At 58.3% G+C, this 21,220-nt stretch overlaps 3 protein-coding genes across 3 annotated transcripts; 1 reads left to right on the forward strand and 2 right to left on the reverse strand.

The window, feature by feature from the left end:
• Window positions 1-466: 466 nt before the first annotated feature.
• Window positions 467-3,993, reverse strand: RPL18 (ribosomal protein L18). The gene is made up of 7 exons (XM_049786319.1): window positions 3,947-3,993; window positions 2,791-2,877; window positions 2,568-2,675; window positions 2,096-2,194; window positions 839-962; window positions 676-745; window positions 467-580 (listed from the first exon to the last, which is right to left on the reverse strand). Exons 1-7 carry the CDS (start codon window positions 3,947-3,949, stop codon window positions 505-507), a joined length of 567 nt encoding a protein of 188 aa, XP_049642276.1. The 5' UTR covers window positions 3,950-3,993; the 3' UTR covers window positions 467-504.
• Window positions 3,994-9,619: 5,626 nt separating this feature from the next.
• On the forward strand, window positions 9,620-13,589 carry SPHK2 (sphingosine kinase 2). Its single transcript, XM_049786312.1, has 5 exons — window positions 9,620-10,067; window positions 11,470-11,619; window positions 11,709-11,803; window positions 11,910-12,025; window positions 12,153-13,589. The coding sequence occupies exons 1-5, from the start codon at window positions 9,662-9,664 to the stop codon at window positions 13,231-13,233; spliced, it is 1,848 nt and encodes a 615-aa protein (XP_049642269.1). The 5' UTR covers window positions 9,620-9,661; the 3' UTR covers window positions 13,234-13,589.
• Window positions 13,590-13,963: 374 nt separating this feature from the next.
• Window positions 13,964-21,193, reverse strand: DBP (D-box binding PAR bZIP transcription factor). Its single transcript, XM_049786317.1, has 4 exons — window positions 20,588-21,193; window positions 19,232-19,630; window positions 15,977-16,188; window positions 13,964-14,337 (listed from the first exon to the last, which is right to left on the reverse strand). Exons 1-4 carry the CDS (start codon window positions 20,730-20,732, stop codon window positions 14,122-14,124), a joined length of 972 nt encoding a protein of 323 aa, XP_049642274.1. The 5' UTR covers window positions 20,733-21,193; the 3' UTR covers window positions 13,964-14,121.
• Between the last annotated feature and the right edge of the window lie 27 nt (window positions 21,194-21,220).

The raw sequence follows: 21,220 nt of genomic DNA on the forward strand, positions 1-21,220 counted from the left end.
GCCTTTGCAAAGACCAGGCCCCAGTGGAGCCTCGGACTCGCCTTAATTTCCGGCTCTTCCGCCTGGCCGGGCTCATTCATCAGGTTTCAGTAGGGACCCAGGAGCCATCGCAGACGACAAACACCGGCCCAGAGCCCCGCCTGAGCCTGGAGCTGCGGTGTCCTGAGATCGCAGCTCCCCACTTGCCCAGCAACTCCTTCGGGGGGCCAGGGAGGCCACCAGAACCAGTCTGAGACCCGGGAGAGTAAAACCACCTGCTCACTGTCCCCACACCTGTCTCCTGACCAGCCCTTCCGGGTGGGCGTGGCTAACCGACAGGTGAGCTGACTCGGGGAGGCGGGGCCTAGGGCCAAGAGCGCCAGCAGAGGGTGCTGGCGGGCTAAGGAAGCAGCACTGTCCACTCCCACCCACCCCCCAAACCACCATGGCGCCCCTCCAGCCAGCCAACAAGAAGACACAGGCCAGGGAGCATCCAAACTCTTTAATAGCAAAGCAGGATCCAGATTAGTTCTTGTAGCCGCGGCTGGCTCTGCGACCTCGAGCCCGCTCGAACTTGCGGCCCTTGGAGCGCACGTAAGGTCTTAAGGAGAAAGGGAGAGAAAGTACAGATTATATATGGAACTTGGGAGGTGGCTCCCTCCCTCCTGCGTGCTAAGGCTTCAGAGTTATACTCACTTGGTGTGGCTGTGTGGGGTTCCTGGGGCCTTGCCAAAATGCCTGTACACCTCCCGGCCTTTGCGGGGGCCTGTGGGAAGGATAAAAGGGGGAATTAGGCAGGGTCGGACACTGGGCAATTCCGGGGAGCCACTGGGAGTCGCCTCTGTCCCCCCCAACTCACCAGAAAGCAGGACGGTGCCACAGCCTTTGGGGGAGTCCAGGGCCAGCTGGTCAAAGGTGAGGATTTTGCCCCCAGCCTTGAGGATGCGAGTGCGGGCACGGCCAGTCACTCTCAGGGCACACACCTGGGGGACAAAGCATGAGGAGTGTATGTATGTGTATAGGGGTATCAGGGCCACCCCAGATATGCTGAGGGGCCCCGCTGCTGTGCCTTCCGGGGTGATGTCTGGAGTATTCGGACCACACCAGTCCTCATCAGGGGATCCAAGGTGCCAGGGATCCCTCTCTAGGCCCACTTTCTGCCTTTACGACCAAAACCCAGGAGCTGGAGAGGTGGTGCAAGCGGTAGGGCATTTGTCTTGCACGCACTAACCTAGGACAAACCATGGCTTGATCCCCTGGCATCCAATATGGTCCCCCGAGCCAGGGGAGATTTCTGAGTGCATAGCTAGGAGTGACCCCTGAGCGTCACCGTGTGGGCCAAAACCCAAGACAAAAAAAAAGGGGGGGGGAACAGAGAGATAGCGTGGAGGTAAGGCATTTGCCCTGCATGCAGAAAGATGGTGGTTCGAGTTCAGGCATCCCTTTGGTCCCCCAAGCCTGCCAGGAGCGATTTCTGAGCGCAGAGCCAGGAATAACCCCTGAGCGCTGCAGGGTGTGACCCAAAAACCAGAAAAAAAAAAAAAAAAAAAACGGCCTTGGTTGGGAGCCAGAGAGATAGCACAGTGGCAGGGTGCTGCCTTGCATGCAGGTGGCCCAGGACAAATGACGGTTTGAATCTGAATCCCAGCATCCCATATGGTCCCCACAAGCCACTATGAACCATTTTTGAGCACAGAGCCATAAGTAACCCCACCGTCGCATGACCCAAAAACCTAAAAAGAAAAATAGGCCTTGGGGGCCAGAGTGACAGCACAGCAGGTAGGGCATATACCTGGTATGATGCTGACCTGGATACTAACCCTGGCATCCCATGTGGTCCCAGGCCTGCCAGGAGTAAACCCCTGAGCACAGCCAAGTGTGTCTCCCCTAAAAGAAATCCAAAGCTGGGTATGGTGCAGGGCGGGGCCGGCATGCCCCTCTGCATGCAGCTGACCCCAGTTTTGCACTAAAGAGAGCAAAACCCTGAGCACTAAGCCAGGAGTGCATCAGTGGGTGTGGGTGGCCAAGAGGCAGAGAACCCAGCAGTCTGGATAGATACCCACATGTCAGGAACACCAATCAGCAGCCCCATCCAAGACCACCTCTAGACACTCACCTTCAGCTTGGGCACCTCCTGGACACGCACATCATCTGTGATGGTCCCCACCACCACAGCTGTTTTGCCTTCCCGCCCGGGAAGCTTCATCTTGCGGATCTGGGGTGTGCGTGAGAAAAGGGGGTGAGGAGCTGAGCACACTGACACAGCCCTGACAACTCAATCTGGACCCCCATGAAGTCCTCCCACAAAACTGTCCCTGTACCACTTTCATAACCTGCCATTTTGCCTTGTACAGTACATGGGAGACTGGGTTCGATCGCCGGCATCCCAGAGGTCTCTTGAGCCTGCCTAGAGTGAACCCCAAGCCTAGATCCAGTAATAAGCCCTGAAAACCTGGCTGGGAGGTGTGGTCCAAGTACCAAACCCAAACAACACACCCAAAGGAAAAATTTGCTTTCATGTTTTGTTACAGGACCTAAGCACCCACTTTCATCCTCAACCAGGCCCAGCTCCCCCCACAGCCCCATACCATCCGCGACAAGGACAGAGGCGGCCGGTTGGTCCGACTCATGAACAGCCGCTTCAGCACGACCTGGTTGAATGTAGAGTTGGTGCGTCTGGCCAGAAACCGGTAGAGCTGGTGGAGGAACAAGGCAGTGAGGACCGAGGGTTGCCCAGCACCTCCTGCCTGCCCCCCAAACTTCCTCCCAGCCTGGAAGCTGCAGGGTCTGTCCAAAAGGGGCCCCTCGAACCTTGACCAGCAGCCGCAGGTAGATGTCTTGGCTCTTGGGCTCCTTGCGCCGCACTTTTCGGTCTTTGTTGTGACGGATGTCGACTCCCTGTGGGGGTGGCAAGGAAGGACAGGGTATGGGCTCAGCTGATGCGAACCTCCCAACTGTGGATATCAGAGCCCAGTCTACAAGGAAGACACAACTGCCTGGCCCACCAGTGGGAGACGCTAGTAAAACCATTGCAATGGTTTTCTGCTTTCCAGAACCTTCCCTCGTGCCCCCCACCCCGCCTGGCAATTCGAAAAGCTGCCAATTCCGCAGGCAAAGCTCGGGGCTGCCCAAGTCCTAGCTCAGTGGATAAAACCCTTTCCGAAGTGGATCGGAACCCAACACATTGACATCAGGAGGATGAAACAATGGCAACGAGGCGTCTTTATTTGGATTAAGTCCTGAGCCCCTTTCTGCCCTCCTTTGGACCCCGTTACACCACCACCACCCCGCAAGCAGCCTTTGGGGGGAACTGCCACTTTGGAGCAAAGAGAAAACGAGGATGAAGGTCTTGATTCTTCGAGTAGTCAAATTTTAAAAGGCGCGGGTACTTTGACAGGGGTGTCACATTTGCAAAGAAAAATTAAAGGCAAGCTCTTGTGGTGCATGCCTTCCTAGATGCAGTTGAAGGACCTAGGAAATTTGTCCACGTTGCAAAATGGTAAACTGAGGCACACGCCAAGACATTATCTCGGATAATTTCTGCTCGAATGCAGACTGCAAACACCCCACACCCATGTCTAGGGCCACAAACCCTCCATCCCCCCCGTATCTTTACACCAGGCTGCAGAGGGCCCGATCAACGTGGAGAAAAGCAAAATAAGGCTACAAACGCTCTAAGCATAAGCGCCTCGGTTCGAATCCCCCTCGACTCCCGGCGTGGGGACCCCAGTCCCTTCCCTAAACTTCGCTGTACCTCATTCTGGCCATCTATTGAATGGGCGCTCTAACCCGGCTGCGGGAGGATGGCAGGGAGGACCCATCTCATGGCTTTGGACACCCCTAAAGCCAAGAATCGCCCCGTTCAGACACCCCAAACTCCCTGCCCCGCCTCTGCCAACTCCCCAACCCAAGACCGCGACGGATGGCGGCGGATTGAGTCGCGCCAAAGGCCGCAAAGGGAGCTCACCATGATGGCGCCCCTAGTTCAGCCAGGTCCGGAAAGAGCGAAAGCGGCCGGATGGGCGGGGGAAAGCACTACGGCGAGGCGCTTCCCATGACGTCACTCGCGCGCGACTGGGCGCTCTACCACTAATCGGTTCTCTCGATGGTGACTCGTCTGACGCGCTCTATGGGAGGTTCCGGAATAAGGTTGGAGAAATCCACACGCTGGGCGGCGCCTCTCTGGCCCAACTCTTCTCGATGGTTTTCCGGAGGCGGGGGAGAAAGAGAGAAGGGAAAAAAAAAAAAAAAAGCGCTCTGGGAACCAGAGAGATGAGCGGAGCGAGAAAGACGCGGCGGAAGGCGACGCTCTGGCCGGTCGCCGACGGCCTCTCGGTGGTTCCCGGAGGACCCGGAGGGAGCGTTGGCGGTAAGGAGGCGGGGCTGGCCTGGCGGTGTCGGGAACCGAGGTGACCCCTGACCCCCCGCTTCGGGCGTTTCCTTTGCAGGCTCCCCGCGGTCTTACCTGCTGCAGCGCATCCCTGCCGGGGCCGTCGCTCCGGAAACTAGCCCGAGACCTTGCTGCAGAGTAGCCCCCCGAGCATCCTGAAGCGCCCCGATTAGGTTCTGCTTCTCCCCCTTGCACCACACGATCGCCTCCCCCTGCTAGCATCTTGGGGTGCTGCTTTGCTCCTCCAGAGGGATGCCAGGCCGGAATGAGGGATGCTCTGGGGACTGCCCTGGACGAGCGAGCACGCAGGCCAGCAAAAGCCAGGCTGGCAGAGGAGGGTGGGGTGGGGCCGAGCGCGTGGCTTAGAAGTTTGGGGAGCAGGGCCCTGGGATCTGGCGATCGGCAAGGGGAGGAGAGAGACCTAGTCAAGAGAGAGAAGGAGGAGGCACAGGAAAGTCCCTTCAAGGGGTGCCAGGGGTGAGGACCAGGAGCCTGGCCCCTAGGATTCTGCAAACTGCAGGCCTTAGGCAAGTCCTGGCGCCTTGTAATTGCGTCTGCAGGGCCTGCCACCCTGAAAACAGCCTTGGGTAAGTGACTAAAACTGCTTAGGACGATGCTTTACAGCTGTCATTGCTCAATAATAATTCGCTCCTCACCCCACACCCCTGCTTGGATCTTTGGGAGTGCGAGGAGATGGACAGGTTGGGGCAACGAGAAAGCCGACCTGTCCGTTTCCTGTTGGCCTCCACTTGGCCCTTGGTGTGCCATCCCACTTACTTATTTCTCCGCAGAGGTCAAGGCCAGGCGTGGGCCGTGAGAAGCTATTTGTCCATCTCCGCCACCCATGGATGCTGACCGAGGGCCTGGGGCCGGCTGATGTGGTTATCAGAGTGCAGATGAACCAATGAATGAACCCCTGGAAGCAACAGAGCAGCGGGACGAGGTAAGGGTGAAGGAGTGAGGACCACCGTCCCCGGTAGACTCAGTTTACCCTCTATGCCCCTGTCCCCTTCTTTTTCTCCCTGTGACTTGGCCTCTTGTTTTGAGTCCCAGCCTAATGGGTCCGTCTGTCTGCCTGCTTTTCTGCTTCAAGCACCGGTCTTGCTTGCCTGACATCTCTCCTTAACCCAGACTTTCTCTCCACCCCTCTCCTTTGTTTTGTTTTGGGTTTTGATTTTTGGGTCACACCCTGCAGTACTCAGGGTTTACTCCTGGCTCTGCGCTCAGAAATCGCTCCTGTCAGATCAGATTTAGGGGACCATGTGAGATGCCAGGATTTGAACCACAGTCCGTCCTGGGTCTGCTGTGACCTTCCACTGTATTATCTCTGGCCCCTCTCATTTGATTCATTTTGAGGGCATGTACTTTTGGTGCTATTACTTTTCTGGATTGGGATGCAAGGTATCTTGTTTTGGGATCTGAGAACTTCATTCTCTCCTGGTCTCCTTCTCCATGTCTCAGTCTCTCTACCATTTTGTCCATTTCCTGGCCTCCTGATATTATAAGTTGTGCTTGTTTTGTTTTTGTTTGGGGGCCACATCTGACAGTGCTCAGGGCTTTACACTCAGGAATTTCTCCTGGAGGTGTTGAGGAGGGACCATATGATTGCCGGGAATTGAACTGGGTCAGCTGTGTACAAGGCAAACACCTCTCTACTATACTGTCACTCTGGCCTCATGAGTCTTTATCTTTTTCTTTTTTTCTTTTGGTATATTCTTTGGGGGGTCACACCCAGCAGTGCTCAGGGTTTACTCCTGGCTCTGCGCTCAGAAGTTGCTCTTGGCAGGCTTGGGGGACTGACCATATGGGATGCTGGGATTCGAACCACCATCAGTACTGGATTGGTCGGTCCTGGGTTGGTCACGTGCAAGGCAAACCCCTTCCGCTATGCTATCTCTCCAGCCCCCCCCATATCTTTTTCTTTTTCATTTTTTTATATTTTCGACTTTGCCCTGTCTTTATATTCTCTGATTTTCTGTGAAAACTTTGGGCTCACATTCTCCCCCATTCCTCACCCCCAAAAGAGAACCTAGAGGGATCTCGTAGCTTACCTTTTCCTCACCCTAGTGCATCTGGGACCGGGTCATTCTATGGTCAGATGCTTATCAAGTTGACTTCAACTGTGGTTCGTGTCTAAGATAAATATGTGAACCAACTGGTGTTTCCCCACCCTCAGTTTCATTCCTGTAATGCCGTTCTTTGCTTGTCCTTTCCAGGGTTTTCTTTCTATTTTCTGCAGAGATTGAGGCCACACCCAGGAATGCTTGGGTTACTCCTAGCTCTGCACTCAGGAATTATTCCTTGCTGACTTAGGGGAAATCAGATGGGATGCTGGGGATCGAACCCAGGTTGGCCTTGTGCAAGACACACACCCTCCTCACTGTATTATTATCACCCTGGACCCTCGTGGGTTTTCTTTTTTAACCTTCATTCATCACTTTTTTCTCTTTGATCATTTCGGTGTCAACTATCATGTACTTTACTCAAAAAGTACATGATGGGCCCGGAGAGATAGCACAGTGGCATTTGCCTTGCAAGCAGCCGATGCAGGACCAAAGGTGATTGGTTCGAATCCCCGTGTCCCATATGGTCCCCCGTGCCTGCCAGGAGCTATTTCTGAGCAGACAGCCAGGAGTAACCCCTGAGCACCGCCGGGTGTGACCCCAAAAAAAAAAAAGTACATGACAACTCTCGCAAGAGTTATATTGCCACTGATCCTGCTTTTCCTGAGTGTCTTGAAATAAATCCACTTACATTATCTATCAAAAAACCCACGAAGCCCCAAAATACCTCCTTTTTAACTGCTCTCTGTAAATGGGTCGGCAGCCCCACCCCCTTGTGCCCTCATCAAAGATGGCGGCGCAGGTGCTGACTGGGCTGTGGTGACGCCCCTTGTGCTGCGCGGGTGCCCTCTTCGGCAATGGCGGCGTGCTCTGCCCCGCCCACTTCCGGCAAGTCAGTTGGCTCCGCCCCCGCTCTCTCATTGGTGGAGCCGAGGCTGGCACGCGCCTATTGGCTGAGCTCTTCCACACCCTTCCCCCCACCACTCCTAGAAGTGCTGGGGGCGGTTGGCGCTGACTTGGGCCTCCTGGCCGAGGACCCAGCTTGTGAGAAGGGCCTGGTGGGGGGATCTTGGCAGGGACTTGAGTGTGGGGAGGGAGAGGAGGAGACAGACGCAGGACTGGGGTTCCAGGAACTTGGGGGTATGGTGATGGAGAACCAGAACCTGACCTAGGAGCCAGAGAGATAGCACAGTGGTAGGGCATTTGCACTTACACTTGGCTCACCCAGGACAGACCTGGGTTCGATCCCTGGCATCCCATATGGTCCCCTGAGTCTGCCAGGAAGAGTAAACCCCCCTGAGCGCCTCTGGTTGTGGCCCAAAAACCAAAAATAAAAAAAAATAATAAATAAACAAGAAAAACAGAACTGGATCCAAGGAATACAGGAACAGAAACTGAGTCCTAGGATCCGGTTCTAGAAATGGGGTGGGCGGAGATCAGGGCTTGGCCAGGAATCGGGGCTACTCAGACACAAACCCAGGCTGACCAAGTTAGAATTGGGGGTCAGTGGCTTCTATGCCTGGTATAAGGTAAGAGGGTGAATGGAGGGGTGCGGCCAAGGGGGACTACCTAGGGCTGGAGGCTGGGGAGACTGGAGGAGGCCTGCAGAGATTGTGCTTGCCCCAGGACCTGGGCTGACAGGTGGCAGTGGGCGGGCTCTGGTGAACAAAGGTGAGAAGGAAGGAGGAGGCCTTAAGCGGGGCAGAGGGCAGAGGGACAGGGCCAGAAAGGACACCTCAGTCTGAGCACCCTACCTGCCCCCCAGCAGAGCAGGTGAGAGCAGGCGGCCAGCAGCCAGGTCAGTGTTGGGGTTCAACTCTGGCCCCTCAAGACTCCTGAATGGGGCACCACTGGCCCTCTGGGCCCTGATGTCTCTCTTGTTATTATCATCTTTCTTGCCTCCCCCAATATTTTCTCTTTGCCTTTCAAAGACCCTCTGGGGCCCTCTTGGCACCCTTTCCTCATTCCTGCCCTCTTCCTAGCCTCTTTCCTCATCAGTGTGGCTTTTTTTTTTTTTTTTTTTTTTTTGGGTTTTTGGGCCACACCCAGCGGTGCTCAGGGGTTACTCCTGGCTTTCTGCTCAGAAATAGCTCCTGGCAGGCATGGGGGACCATAGAGGACCATATGGGATTCGAATCAACCACCTTAGGACCTGTATCGGCTGCTTGCAAGGCAAATGCCGCTGTGCTATCTCTCTGGCCCCCCCAAATTTTTTTTTTTTTTTTTTGGTTTTTGGGCCACACCCGTTTGACACTCAGGGGTTACTACTGGCTATGCACTCAGAAATCACCCCTGGCTTGTGGGGACCATATGGGATGCCGGGGGATCAAACTGCGGTCCGTCCTACACTAGCACTTGCAAGGCAGAGACACCTTACCTCTAGCGAGTGTGGCATAATTTTTAAAAAAGAATCTTGCTTTCGTGTTGTTAGTGGTGGTGTTTTAGTCTAGGGAGCCACACCCAGCAATGCTGATTCTGCACGGAGGGATCACTCCTGGCAAACTCGGGGACCAGATGGGTTGCTGGGATTAGAACCTGGGTCAGCTCTGTGTAAAACCAACACCTTCCTCACTGTCCTGTCACTCTGGGCCCCGTGATTTTATTTTTCAGCTATTTACGCATCGTGATTTACAAGCTGTCACGCACAGTGATTTACAAGCTGTCACCGTCAGCAGTTCTTGCTCAAAACACTCTCCTCTTCCCTATTTCTCTCTCTGTTGCCTCGCCCTGCTTCGCTCTGCTGGGCCTCCCCTTGCTGTAGCTGGTGGATATTCCTGTGTGTGTATGTGTGTGTGTGTGTGTGTGTGTGTGTGTGTGTGTGTGTGTGTGTGTGTGTGTCGTCCTTATATTTCTCTTTCTGTCTCCGCCCCCCCCCCCAAAAAAAAACCTATCACCCCACATGCTGGATATTTCAGTGCTGGGAGTTTGCCTCCTCCTTTTGGCTGATTGTTACAGCGAGGGCTCTGAGTCGGCGTTATTGGGGGCACCCACAAGGGATTATATTTTGCATGGCTGGCCGGGCACCCCTCCACTCTGCCAGTCTTCCCATCCTCCATCTCCTGATCCCCACCCCTCACTTTCCTCCTGAGCCCCTTTTGCCTTCCATCCACTACATGGGGGGTGGGGGTCACTGTCTCTGACTCCTGCCCACCTCTGTCTCCACAGAAGCCAGGCGGGGAGCTGACCTGGAGCCCCAGGCTGTGCAGCGCCCCATTCCCGGGCTGAGACGATGGCCCCGCCAACCTCGCCGCTGCTGGCCGCCAGCACGCCACTCCTGCACGCTGAGTTCGGCTCATATCCAGCCCGGGGCTCCCGCTTTGCGCTCACTCTCACGCCGCAGGCCCTGCATATCCAGCGGCTGCGCCCCAAGCCCGAAGCCCGGCCCCGAGGTGGCCTGGTTCCCCTGACTGAGGTCTCGGGCTGTTGTACTCTGCGGAGCCGCAGCCCCTCGGACCCGGCCGCCTACTTGTGCATCTACACCTACCCACGAGGCCGGCGTGGGGGCCGCCGCAGAGACACCCGCACTTTTCAGGTGGATGGGGCGGCCACCTACGAGGAGAACCGGGCCGAGGCTCAGCGCTGGGCTGCTATGCTGACGTGTCTGCTCCGGGGCATCCCACTGCCCAGGGATGGGGGTGAGGTTCTAGGCTCCACCTTTGCTGCTGCTCTGCTCTTGTGTCCCTGTCCAGGGGGGATGGCTCTAGGGGGCTAGATTTCTGACCCCAGGTACCCCGTTCCCTAGGGACCCAACCTGAGACTCCCCTAGACAGGGAGACCGTCATAGACCGAACATTGATCAAAGATCACAGAGGACCTTTGTTGCATCCTTGAAGCTCAGCCTGGAGGTCCTTCAGCAAGCAAAGGTCTGAGGGTCCCCTTTTGTGGGACTCCTCTGGCTGGCCAGGAACCTCCTGGGGGTGTGACCCAATCCTGGAGTTTAGGTGTTGGGGATGGTGATCACAGCTGACCTTCCTCTTACCCAGGCAGGTCTAAAGGGTGCTGGCACTGAGACTCTAAACCCTGCTTTGTCTCTGGGCACTGGGGTGCGGCATGCAGACCTGTGCTGGCAAAGGAGCCTGGGAGAAAGCTACAATCATCCTAGGCTTGGGCTATTGACCTCTTTTTGTTTTAGTTTTTCGGTCACACCTGGCTGGGCTCAGGAGTTACTCCTGCTCTGCACTCAGAAATCACTCCTGGAAGGCTCAGGGGACCAGATGGGATGCCAGGGATCGAACCCAGGTCGGCCGCGTGCAAAGCAAATGCCCTACTGCTATGTTTCTCTTGGCCTCAATTGACCTTCTTTTTTGGGGGTCACATCTATTGGTGCTCAAGGAATTACTCTTGGCTCTGCGCTTAGGAATTCGTCCTGGTGGCCCTGGGGGACCTTATGGAATGCCAGGAATGGACCTGGAATGGCCTCCTGCAAGGCAGGCACCCTCCTTCTGTCCTATCACTCCATCCCCTATCAATTGGCCTCTTTTTTTTTTTTTTTTTTTTGGTTTTTAGGTTACACCCGGCGGTGCTCGGGGGTTACTCGTGGCTGTCTGCTCAGAAATAGCTCCTAGCAGGCACGGGGGACCATATGGGACACTGGGATTCGAACCAACCACCTTTGGTCCTGGATTGGCTGCTTGCAAGGCAAACGCCGATGTGCTATCTCTCCGGGGCCCTCCATTGGCCTCTTTAATGTTATTTGGATATTTTATTTTGAGGACACCCAGTGAAGCTCAGGGCATTTTCCCGACTCTGCACTTTGGAATCACTCACTCCTAGTGGGCTGGGGGGAACGTTTGCTATAGACACTGGGGGTCGAATCCGGTCAACTGCTAGCAAGACAAAAATGACTGACCTATGGCTCCAGCTCCAGGAACTGGTTTTCTTTACCTTTCCCCCCCAAATGCCACTGGTAGGGCTGGTGACATTCTTATCAGTGCTTGGGACTCACTCCCAGCTGTAGCCACTGGACCCTGCCAAAGCCCTTGGACCTCCCCTGCCCGTCCTCCCTGGCTTCAGGTAACTCCGCATGTCTCTCTGCAGACATCCACCTGGAGCTGCTGCCCCGGGCACCACGGCTGCTCCTATTGGTCAATCCTTTTGGGGGCCGGGGCCTGGCCTGGCAGTGGTGCAAGAACCATGTGCTGCCCATCATCTCCGAGGCGGGCCTGTCCTTCAACCTCATCCAGACCGGTAAGGCTCCTGGTGGCAGAAGTCCCTAGGGGGTCCAGAGAGATTGGGGTGGCAGACCGCGCCTCACCTCAACCTTCCAATCCCATTAGAACGACAGAACCATGCCCGGGAGCTGGTGCAGTCGCTGAACCTGAGCGAGTGGGACGGAATCGTCACAGTTTCTGGGGATGGACTGTTGTATGAGGTAGGACCCAAGCACCGGGGGACCCCAGCCCTGAGCCCTAGTGATTCTGAGGGCGGCGTGCAGGACCCCAGATGGGCGCCTAGATCTTTGGTCTCCCTCCCTGCAGGTGCTAAATGGTCTCTTGGACCGGCCAGACTGGGAGGAGGCCTTGAAGACGCCGGTGGGGATCCTGCCTTGCGGCTCCGGCAATGCCCTGGCAGGAGCCGTGAACCAGCGTAGCGGGTAGGTGGACCTTCCTGAGGTTGGGGCCCCTCTCCCCTCACCTCCTGGTAGCAGCTGCTCCCACCCACTGGGCATTCCTGCCTATCAGCCTTAGCCTTCCCCTCCGTGTCGCGACCCTCTCCTGCAGGTTTGAGCAGGTCCTGGGCATTGACCTGCTGATCAACTGTTCGCTGCTGCTGTGCCGAGGTGGGGCCTGCCCTCTGGACCTGCTCTCGGTGACCCTGGCCTCGGGCACCCGCTGTTTCTCCTTCCTCTCCGTGGCCTGGGGCTTCGTGTCTGACGTGGACATCCAGAGCGAGCGCTTCCGCGCCCTGGGCAGCGCCCGCTTCACCCTGGGCACCATGCTGGGCCTCGCCACCCTGCACACCTACCGGGGACGCCTCTCCTACTTGCCCGCCACCGTGGAGCCGGCCTCGCCCACCACCACCGCCGCCGGCCCCAGCCTGCCCCGGGCCAAGTCCGAGCTGACCCTGGTCCCGGCCCCCGTGGCACCCTTGGCGCATTCGCCCCTGCACCGCTCAGTGTCGGACTTGCCACTACCCCTGCCACAGCCACAGCCCGTCTGCACCTCCCCGGGCTCCCCTGATGCCCTGCCCAACGGAGGGACCCCCTCCGAGCTGGCGGGCGACTGGGGAGGAGCCGGGGATGCGCCTCTGTCCCCCGATCCCCCGCTCCACTCATCCCCCGGGTCCCCCAAGGCCGCTCTGCTCATGCCCATCCCGGAGGGGGGCCCCCCAGCCCCAGACGCGGCCCCCCAGCCGCAAGGGGCCCCCCAGGTCTCCAGCTTCAAGGGCCCGCCCGACGACCTGCTCCCTCCTCTGGGCAGCCCGGTGCCCCCGGACTGGGTGACCCTGGAGGAGGACTTCGTGCTCATGCTGGCCATCTCGCCCAGCCACCTGGGTGCGGACATGGTGGCCGCCCCGCACGCGCGCTTCGACGACGGCCTGCTGCACCTGTGCTGGGTGCGGGCCGGCATCTCGCGCACCGCCTTGCTGCGCCTCTTCCTGTCCATGGAGCGGGGCACCCACTTCACCCTGGGGTGCCCGCAGCTGGGCTACGCCGCGGCCCGCGCCTTCCGCCTGGAGCCGCTCACGCCCCGCGGGGTGCTCACGGTGGACGGCGAGCAGGTGGAGTACGGACCCGTGCAGGCCCAGGTGCACCCGGGCCTCGCCAAGTTGCTCGCGGGGCCCGCGGCCCGGGAGCCCTGAACCCCTCCAGGAGCCCACCCGGGGCGGGGCCTGGTGATCGGGGTGGCCCAGGTGTGGAGGCGCCCCCGGAAATCCAAGGGGTGATGCCCGGATCCCCCACCTGGGCACGGGAGGGCCTCGAAGCCCAGAGTTAGTGCCTGAATCAGAACCACAAAGCGGCTGCTGCCCACACCCGCGCGCGGCCTCAAGGGGGCGGGGCCTGCCTTAGCCGCTGTCCAATGGCGGCGCCCGGCTCTACGCGAGAGCCTCCACTCATTGGCCACCAGTGTAGGGTCCCGCCCTCTCCACGCCGGTGTCTCCAGTCATTGGCCAAACGGACCGGAAGGGGCGGGACTCCCCTGAAGCCGGCGCTCTTTTTTTTTAATTGCACTAACAGCTCTCTGCCGTCCCCAGCCGTGGTTGCAGGGGGGAAAGGGAGGTTCAGGTTCGGTTCCCGCGTCTCGTCTTCGGGGGTCTCCGGACCCGGTTTCCCCCACCACCCACACACCGTCTTCAACTGAAGCAATTGAAAAAGGTCTATGCAATAAAGGCAGCCGCTTCTTTTCTTTCTTTTGCTCTCGGACCCTCGCCCCTTGCTCCAGCTCACAGCTCGGGGAGGGAGAAGGGTTCGAATCCTGGTCGCACCGAAGCCTCCAGGGTCAGCTGCTCCCCAACAGGACCGCGGCCTGGAGTGTCCCCCACGAAAGCTGGCTCCGGGGTTCTCAAGATTTATTCAGGACCGACCGCGTTCGGGGAGACCACCCGAAGTGCTGGCCCCAAGCACCCGGGGGGACCCGCCCGCTCCCCCCTGCACGGGAGAGGTGCAGCGGGGCCGGGGCACAGGGGCTGGCGTTTTCTTAAAAATATAAATGTATTTCTCTGCATTGTCCCGTCCTGGGGCCGCGCGTGTCACAGGGCCCCGTGCTGGGCCTGGTACCGCGACAGCACGGCGCGGTAGTGGGACAGCTCCTGGCGGACGGCCACCACCTCCTGCCGCAGCAGCGCGTTCTCCTTCTCCAGGAAGGCTGCCCGCACCGAGATCTGGTTCTCCTTGAGCCGCCGAGCGTCCCGGGACCGCTTGGCCGCCTCGTTGTTCTTGTACCGCCGGTTCCAGTACTTCTCATCCTGGTTGAGGGGACAACGAAGGTGGCTATGAGGGCCAGGAGGGCAACTTGGAGCCTTGCAGAGGGGCCAGCGGGCATCCCCGGGGCTCCTGGCCCGGAGGTGGAACCCAAAGGCTCCCAGGGGTTTTTCACCCTTCTAGGGTCCGAGTTGGCAAGAAAAGCAAGTGCCTGGCAATAGTTGAAGCACCCTCCCCAAGGCACACAGACCCAGAACGACCCCTGCCCCGCTGCTCCCACCAAGGTCTGGCTGCAGTTAGCTTCTCATTGCTAAGATGCTTATCCCTTAGCAACCGGGCCTGGGAGCTAGGAGAGAAATACATCAGCCTCCCGGTTGCTAAGGAAAGCCTAGATTCCTTAGTGACGGGATGCAGCATCCCATAAAACCTTAACAGCACAGGGCTACGTTGACCTGGTTGCCAAGGCAACCTGGGCTGCTCCGCACAGGAAAAAGTGAGCTTATGGGGCCCCAATGACCAGCTTTGACTAGAGACAGGGGGCAGGAGGTTATTTCTCCCCGTCCATGGGCTGAAGTTGCTGCTCCCCCTCAGCCCCCAGCATAGGGATCTAATCCTTAGGTGTTTCTCACCTGCTCCCAAACAAGTGAAGTCAGGTGATCAGGCCCTAAACTGCCAGTCCTGGAATCCTAGTGCTGAGTAGGACTGGCTGGATCTTCAGAAGGCCCGGTGCTCTGCAAGAGGGGCCCCTTCACAACCCCATTTAATGAGAGCCTGGAGGCTGCTGGCCAGGGTAAGAGAGAGCTCCTCTAGAATTGGTTTCTGGGCTAACCTCAGCAACTCTAAGCAGTTGGATGTCACACACGGGGAGAGAAGCAAAATATCAATGATAGTACAGCAGGGAGGGTGTTTGCCTTGCACATGACTGACCCGGATTCGATCCCCAGCATCCCATATGGTCCCCCAAGCCAGCCAGGAGAGATTCCTGAGCACAGAGCCAAGAGTAGCCCCTGAGCATCACTGGGTGTGGTTCAAAAATCAATATATTATATCTCGACCGTAGAGGGACCAGAGCCATAATACAGGAAGGAGAATGATTGCCTTGCACGCAGTCAACCCAAGTTTGATCCCATATGGTCCCCCAACACCACCAGGAATGATAGTCCTGAGTGCAGAGCCAAGAGCAAGCCCTGAGAATATCCACATGTGAACTTTCACCCCCCAAAATATCACAGCATAGTTAAGAGGTACAGCTAGTCCCCCCAACACTGCTGGGCATTCACCTCCCCAAAGACATGAGTTGCTGCCAAAGCACCCCAAATCCGCATGGAAGCCTGACTGCTCAGGGGAAATTGAAAGCAGCTCACCCACAAGCACTGCAGGCCCAGGAAACAGCCTAGTAGGGCCTGGCGACAATGTGCCCCTAGGCTGATTCAATCAGAACCAAGGAGGTGTCATAGCAGGCTAAAGAGGTGCTAGGCCGAATCGCCCCAAACCTGCACACCTGCTTCTGGACACCACCCCAGGCTTCTGCCCCGAGGCCACAGCCTTGGCAGCAGGCCAGAACACCCTGCCCATGGTACCTAGGGCAAAGCCCTGGGTGTGCCAGGAGGGAAGGGCAGAGCTGGCCCATAGGGCCCGTGTGCCAGACAGCCACGCCCAGGCCATGTCCCTCATAACCCTCACCTTCTGCTCCTCGGGCACCTGGATCTTCCTCGCCTTCTTCATGATGGGCTGGGGCTTAAGTTCCTCCTCGGAGAACCGATGTCTCCGAGGGTCAAAGGTTTCGTGGCCCGGAATGCTGGACAGGGCTAGATCAGCAGGGTCAGGTTCAAAGGTCATCAGCACCTCCACGGTGTCCGGGTCCACCGGGCTGGGAGTGTCCCGAGAGGTCAGGCCTTGGGGAAATAAGAAAAATGAAAACTGCATCACCTTAACTACAATGCGAGGAGGAGCAGGGCTCCCTTTGCTCATGGGAACCAATTCATTCACAATGAGGACTAGTATAGCCTCTAGTCTGCCAGAAATGGATGTGTAAGGACTGTAAGTCACAAAGATCCTCCAAAATCCTTGCAGCAATGATGCTGCTAGAAATAGGGAAACCACCTGAGAGATAGCACAGTGGTAAGGTGTTTAGATGCAGAAGATAGCACAGTGGTAAGGTGCCTTAGATGCAGAAGGACGGTGGTTCAAATCCCGGCATTCCATATGGTCCCCAGAGCCTGCCAGGAGCGATTTCTGAGCATAGAGCCAGGAGTAACCCCTGAGCACTGCCGGGTGTGACCCAAAAACAAAAAACAAAAAACCAGAAATACGGAAACAACCAGGGGCCAGAGCGGTGGCTCTAGAGGTAAGGCGTCTGCCCTTGCAAGCGCTAGCCTAGGACGGACCATGGTTCGATCCCCTGACGTCCCATATGGTCCTCCCAAACCAGGAGTGATTCTGAACGCATAGCCAGAAGTAATCCCTGAGCGTCAAACACCAAACCAAAAAAATTAATAAATAAAATAGAAAGAAAAGAAAGAAAGAGAGAGAGAAAGAAGAAAGAAAGAAAGAAAGAAAGAAAGAAAGAAAGAAAGAAAGAAAGAAAGAAAGAAAGAAAGAAAGAAAGAAAGAAAGAAAGAAAGAAAGAAAGAAAGAAAGAAAGAAAGAAATGAACTAGGGAAACTAAGGGGCTAGTGTGATACCACAGTAGTAGGGCATTTGCCTTACATGAAGACAACAGGGCATGGACCGATTCAATCCTGGGCATCCCATATGATCACCCAAGCCTGCCAGGAGCGATTTCTGGGCGTAACCTCTCAGCACTGCTAGGTGTGACCCAAAAACATAATAAAGAAAAAAAACGGGGGCGGAGAGATAGCATGGAGGTAAAGCATTTGCCTTGCATGCAGAAGGACAGTGGTTGGAATCCCAGCATCCCATATGGTCCCCAGAGCCTGCCAGGAGCGATTTCTGAGCCTTAGAGCCAGGAGGAACCCGAGCACTACCCGGGTGTGACCTCAAGAACAAACAAACAATAAAAGCAAAAAAAGAAAAATAGGGAAACTTGGGGCTGGGAAGGTGGCACTAGAGGTAAGGTGTCTGCCTTACAAGCGCTAGCCAAGGAACGGACCGCAGTTCGATCCCCCGGCGTCCCATATGGTCCCCCCAAGCCAGGGGCAATTTCTGAGCACATAGCCAGGAGTAACCCCTGAGCGTCAAACGGGTGTGGCCCAAAAACCCAAAAAAAAAAAAAATAGGGAAACTAGGGTCCAAGTGATAGAGCCACAGCAGGTAGGGCTTTACACTTAGCTGACCCAGATTCCATCCCTGGCACCCAATAGGGTCCCCCGAGCCTGCCAGGAGTGATCTCTGGGCGAAGAGCCAGGAATGTCACCCCTAAGTACCACCAGATGTGACCCCCCGAAAAAAAAAAGAAAAAAGAAACCCAAAAAATTAAAACAGGGGCTCGGGTAGGTGGCGCTGGAGGTAAGGTGTCTGCCTTGCAAGCGCTAGCCAAGGAAGGACCGCGGTTCGATCCCCCGGCGTCCCATATGGTCCCCCCAAGCCAGGGGCGATTTCTGAGCACATAGCCAGGAGTAACCCCTGAGCGTCAAACGGGTGTGGCCCAAAAACCAAAAAAAAAAAAAAAAAAAAAATTAAAACAGGGAACAGGGAAATCGAGGCCCAATCCTAGTTGGCTTGCATTCATTGATTCCTCCCTAGTCTTTGCTCCAATCCATGCACAAGCCGGATTGGGGGACGCCATGGCCCCCGCAAATCTATCCAGGTGAGACTCTTTGAAGACTACTAGCTCCGAAAGGAAAAGAAAGGCCAGGCCAGAGTTCTGCTCTGCCCAGAGACGCGGCGGCCTGCGCCTTTAAGAGCGAGCCGGCCGGGGCCAGATGAGGACACGGGTTCAGGGCCGAGTCACGTGGCGCCGCCTGCTTTTCCCGCTCCGCCCCCCCCCGCGCGCTCCCGGGCCCCGCCCCCTCCGCGTGACCGCGCATGCGCAGAACAGCAGGAGGGCGGCTGGATTCACGTGGAGCGGGAATGTGCGGCGGGGCGGGGTCAACCCGAGCCCTGACCCCGGGCAGGTGCAGCCGAAGTGTCTGTGGACCTGCCAGCCAGCGGGCCCCGGGCTCCCCCAAACAAGGCCTGGTTCCCCTGGGGGTAGACCCTCTGCATCTCCACGGACTGGCATTCCTTGGAAAATAAATGCACAAGAACCGGCCCCCTTGGATACTTTTGCACCCCATTGCTCCCCGGTTCCCGGATCCTCGGGGATTTTTGGAAAGCAGCATCAGTGCAAGCTGCAGAGCTGAGATCTGGGCCCTCAGAGCAGCTGCGATCTAGGTTTCCTTCACCGGGGAGCCTGGCCCCCAGCGCTGCCAGCCTGGCACACCCCAAAATTGGGGGGTTCGGTGCAGGGGCTCCAGCCCAGGTCCGATTCCCGGCCCAGATTCGAAAGACGGCTCAGCCTAGTCTATACCCGAGCTGTCCTGGGCTCCCCAATATCTGGGATCCTCTGTGGCCTGGTCCCCTGGCAAGGAGGGGCCCAAGTCCCCCTTCTGCAATTGCACAGCTCTGACCACCTAGTAGTCTCTGATCCCTAAGGCCTACGAGATGCCCACTGCCTGACCCCCGAATCCCAGACTTGGGGTGCGCCAGGCCTGTTTTCCCCACTCACCGGGGGCACCTCCGGGATGCAGGCCCCACGTCTGATCCCCCAGGCCTTCAACAGTGCCCACTGCCTGACCCAAGGGTCTCAGATTTAGGGCGCGCCCGGCCTGGGTTCCCCACCCACCGGGTGCATCTCCGGGGTGCAGGCCCCGCCTCTGATCCCCGAGGCCTAGGACGGTGCCCACTGCCTGACCCCAGGGTGCCAGACTTGGGGTGCGCCCGGCCTGGGTTCCCCACCCACCGAGGGCATTTCGGGGTGCAGGCCCTGCCTCGCACCTGCACGCTGGCCACCGGCCGCCCCGAGGGCAGCCCGGGCCGGGGCATGGCCCGGCGAGGAGCGGGGGGAAGCGGAGCTGCAGGAGCCCGGGCCAGGCGAGGGTGCCGGGGTGCGCGCGGGCGAGGGCGCGGGTGACGGGGCTCCCGGGGGCGGCGGGCTGGGTGGGAGCCCGTGCTCCAGGAGGAAGGCGTCCAAATCCACGTACTCCACGTCGCCGAACGGCAGGGTCCGCTCCCACAGCAGCGGTGCCAGCAGCCCCGGGCCCGGTGCAGCCCCGGGGCGCGCCCGGGGGGACCCGCCGCCCACCGACGCCCCACCTGGGACATCCGCCGGGCCCGCCGTCTCCAGGCCCGGCCCGGGGACTGGAGCCGCCTTGAGCTCCTTTTCCTTCAGGAGACCTGCGGGATGGGATGGGATGGGATGTGGGGGTGCAGGGATGGGATAGGGGTGCAGATTGGGGTGGAGAGTGGGGAGAGATCGGGCAAAGGGAGCGATCCAGGGAGAGCACCCCGGATCCGAGACACCAGGAGGGAAAGAGAGACAGAGGGACACCCCACCCAAGCAGGGTGGAGATGCAAGGAAAAAGGACAGAGAGGACAGGGAAGGGTCAGGGACCCGAAGGCAGGTCCAGAAAGAAGGTGATGGATGAAGGGAGGGAGGAGTGGAAGTTGGGGGGGACCAAGGGGTGCAGAAAAAGATGCAAGCGCGAGATGGAGGCCGACAGGGCGCAGAGAGGGGAATTGGCACAGAAATGGGGGACACACAGGAAAAGGGGGGGTCGGGCAGGTGAGAGAATAAAGGACAGCTCAGTAATTCCTTGCCACTTAGCCTTTGCACCCCCACAGCACCCCTCTTCCCCGCCCCCACACCCTGGAAAGGCTCCCTCTCGCTCGCTCTCTATTCCTGGGGCACATTCCACATCCCTCCTCTCCATGTGACCCCAGCAGGCCCCGCCCCAGCCTGTGTCACTCTCGGGTGGCTACCCGGCACGCCCCCTCCCTCCTCCCTGGACCCCCAGGGGGGTCCAGATTTTGGAAAGCAAAGAGATTTTGGAAAGACAAAGAGGGGCTGGGGCCTGGATTCTGGGTACTTGGGGCGCGTGCGCTGGACAGGGCAGGGCGAAGGAACCTCTTTGCAGCCGGAGGGACTTTGGGGTCCTGGCAGGGTGGGGTGCAATCAAGAGGCTGGGGCCTAGACACCTAAGACACCTCGGAATTTGGGTAGATGGAGGTGAGGAGGATGGACCCCGCCTGCCAGGAGGGAGGTATGTCACCCCCAAATTGCCCCAATAACCTGAGTCCCTAAGGGGGAGAGGGTGTGTGTGTGAGCTGAGCCAGGAGGGGGTGAGGACTCACAGCTGGCTGGATCCTTGGGCTTGCTGGTCCCCTGCAGAAGGCTCCTGAGCCCCAGCAGCGCACCCCCTCCAGGGGGGGCCCCAGCCGGGCCGCCCAGCAGCAGTGGGGCCGGGGGAGGAGGCCTGTCGCTCAGGGGCCGCGCCATCGCCCCCCTGCAGTCTCAGGGGCTCATGGAGAAGCGAAGGCCCGGCCTGCCCGCCCGCCTGTCCGCCTGTCCGTCCGAGGCGAGGCCAGACGAAAGTGACAGCCCGCTGGGGAGGTGGGCGAGCGGATCTTGCGAGCCTCCAGGGTCCTCCGAGAAGATCTTGCACAGCCTAGGAGCGGTGGGGATCTGCGATCCTCATGTGCAACTCAGGAGGGGCCCCCAAGAATTTGCAAGCAATCTGGGGGGGCGCGATCAGAGCAAAGGAGGCGGTCGGCTCTTGGGCAAAAAGGCTCCCAGGGGTCCCCAGGCGCTCCTGCTCCAAGGTGGGCGAGCCTGGATCATGCACCACCTGAAGCCCTCTTGCTCCCCTTCCCTCCTCTTCTCCTTCCTCGCGGCGATCTGCACCCAGAGGTGTGCGCGGAGGGGCGGGGGAGGCCGGAGGAGGCGGCCGGGAGGAGGCGGGGCCTAAAGCAAACTTCTTTCGCGGA

The sequence above is a fragment of the Suncus etruscus genome, chromosome 14, assembly GCF_024139225.1.
Source record: "Suncus etruscus isolate mSunEtr1 chromosome 14, mSunEtr1.pri.cur, whole genome shotgun sequence".
Classification (NCBI taxonomy): Eukaryota; Metazoa; Chordata; class Mammalia; order Eulipotyphla; family Soricidae; genus Suncus; species Suncus etruscus.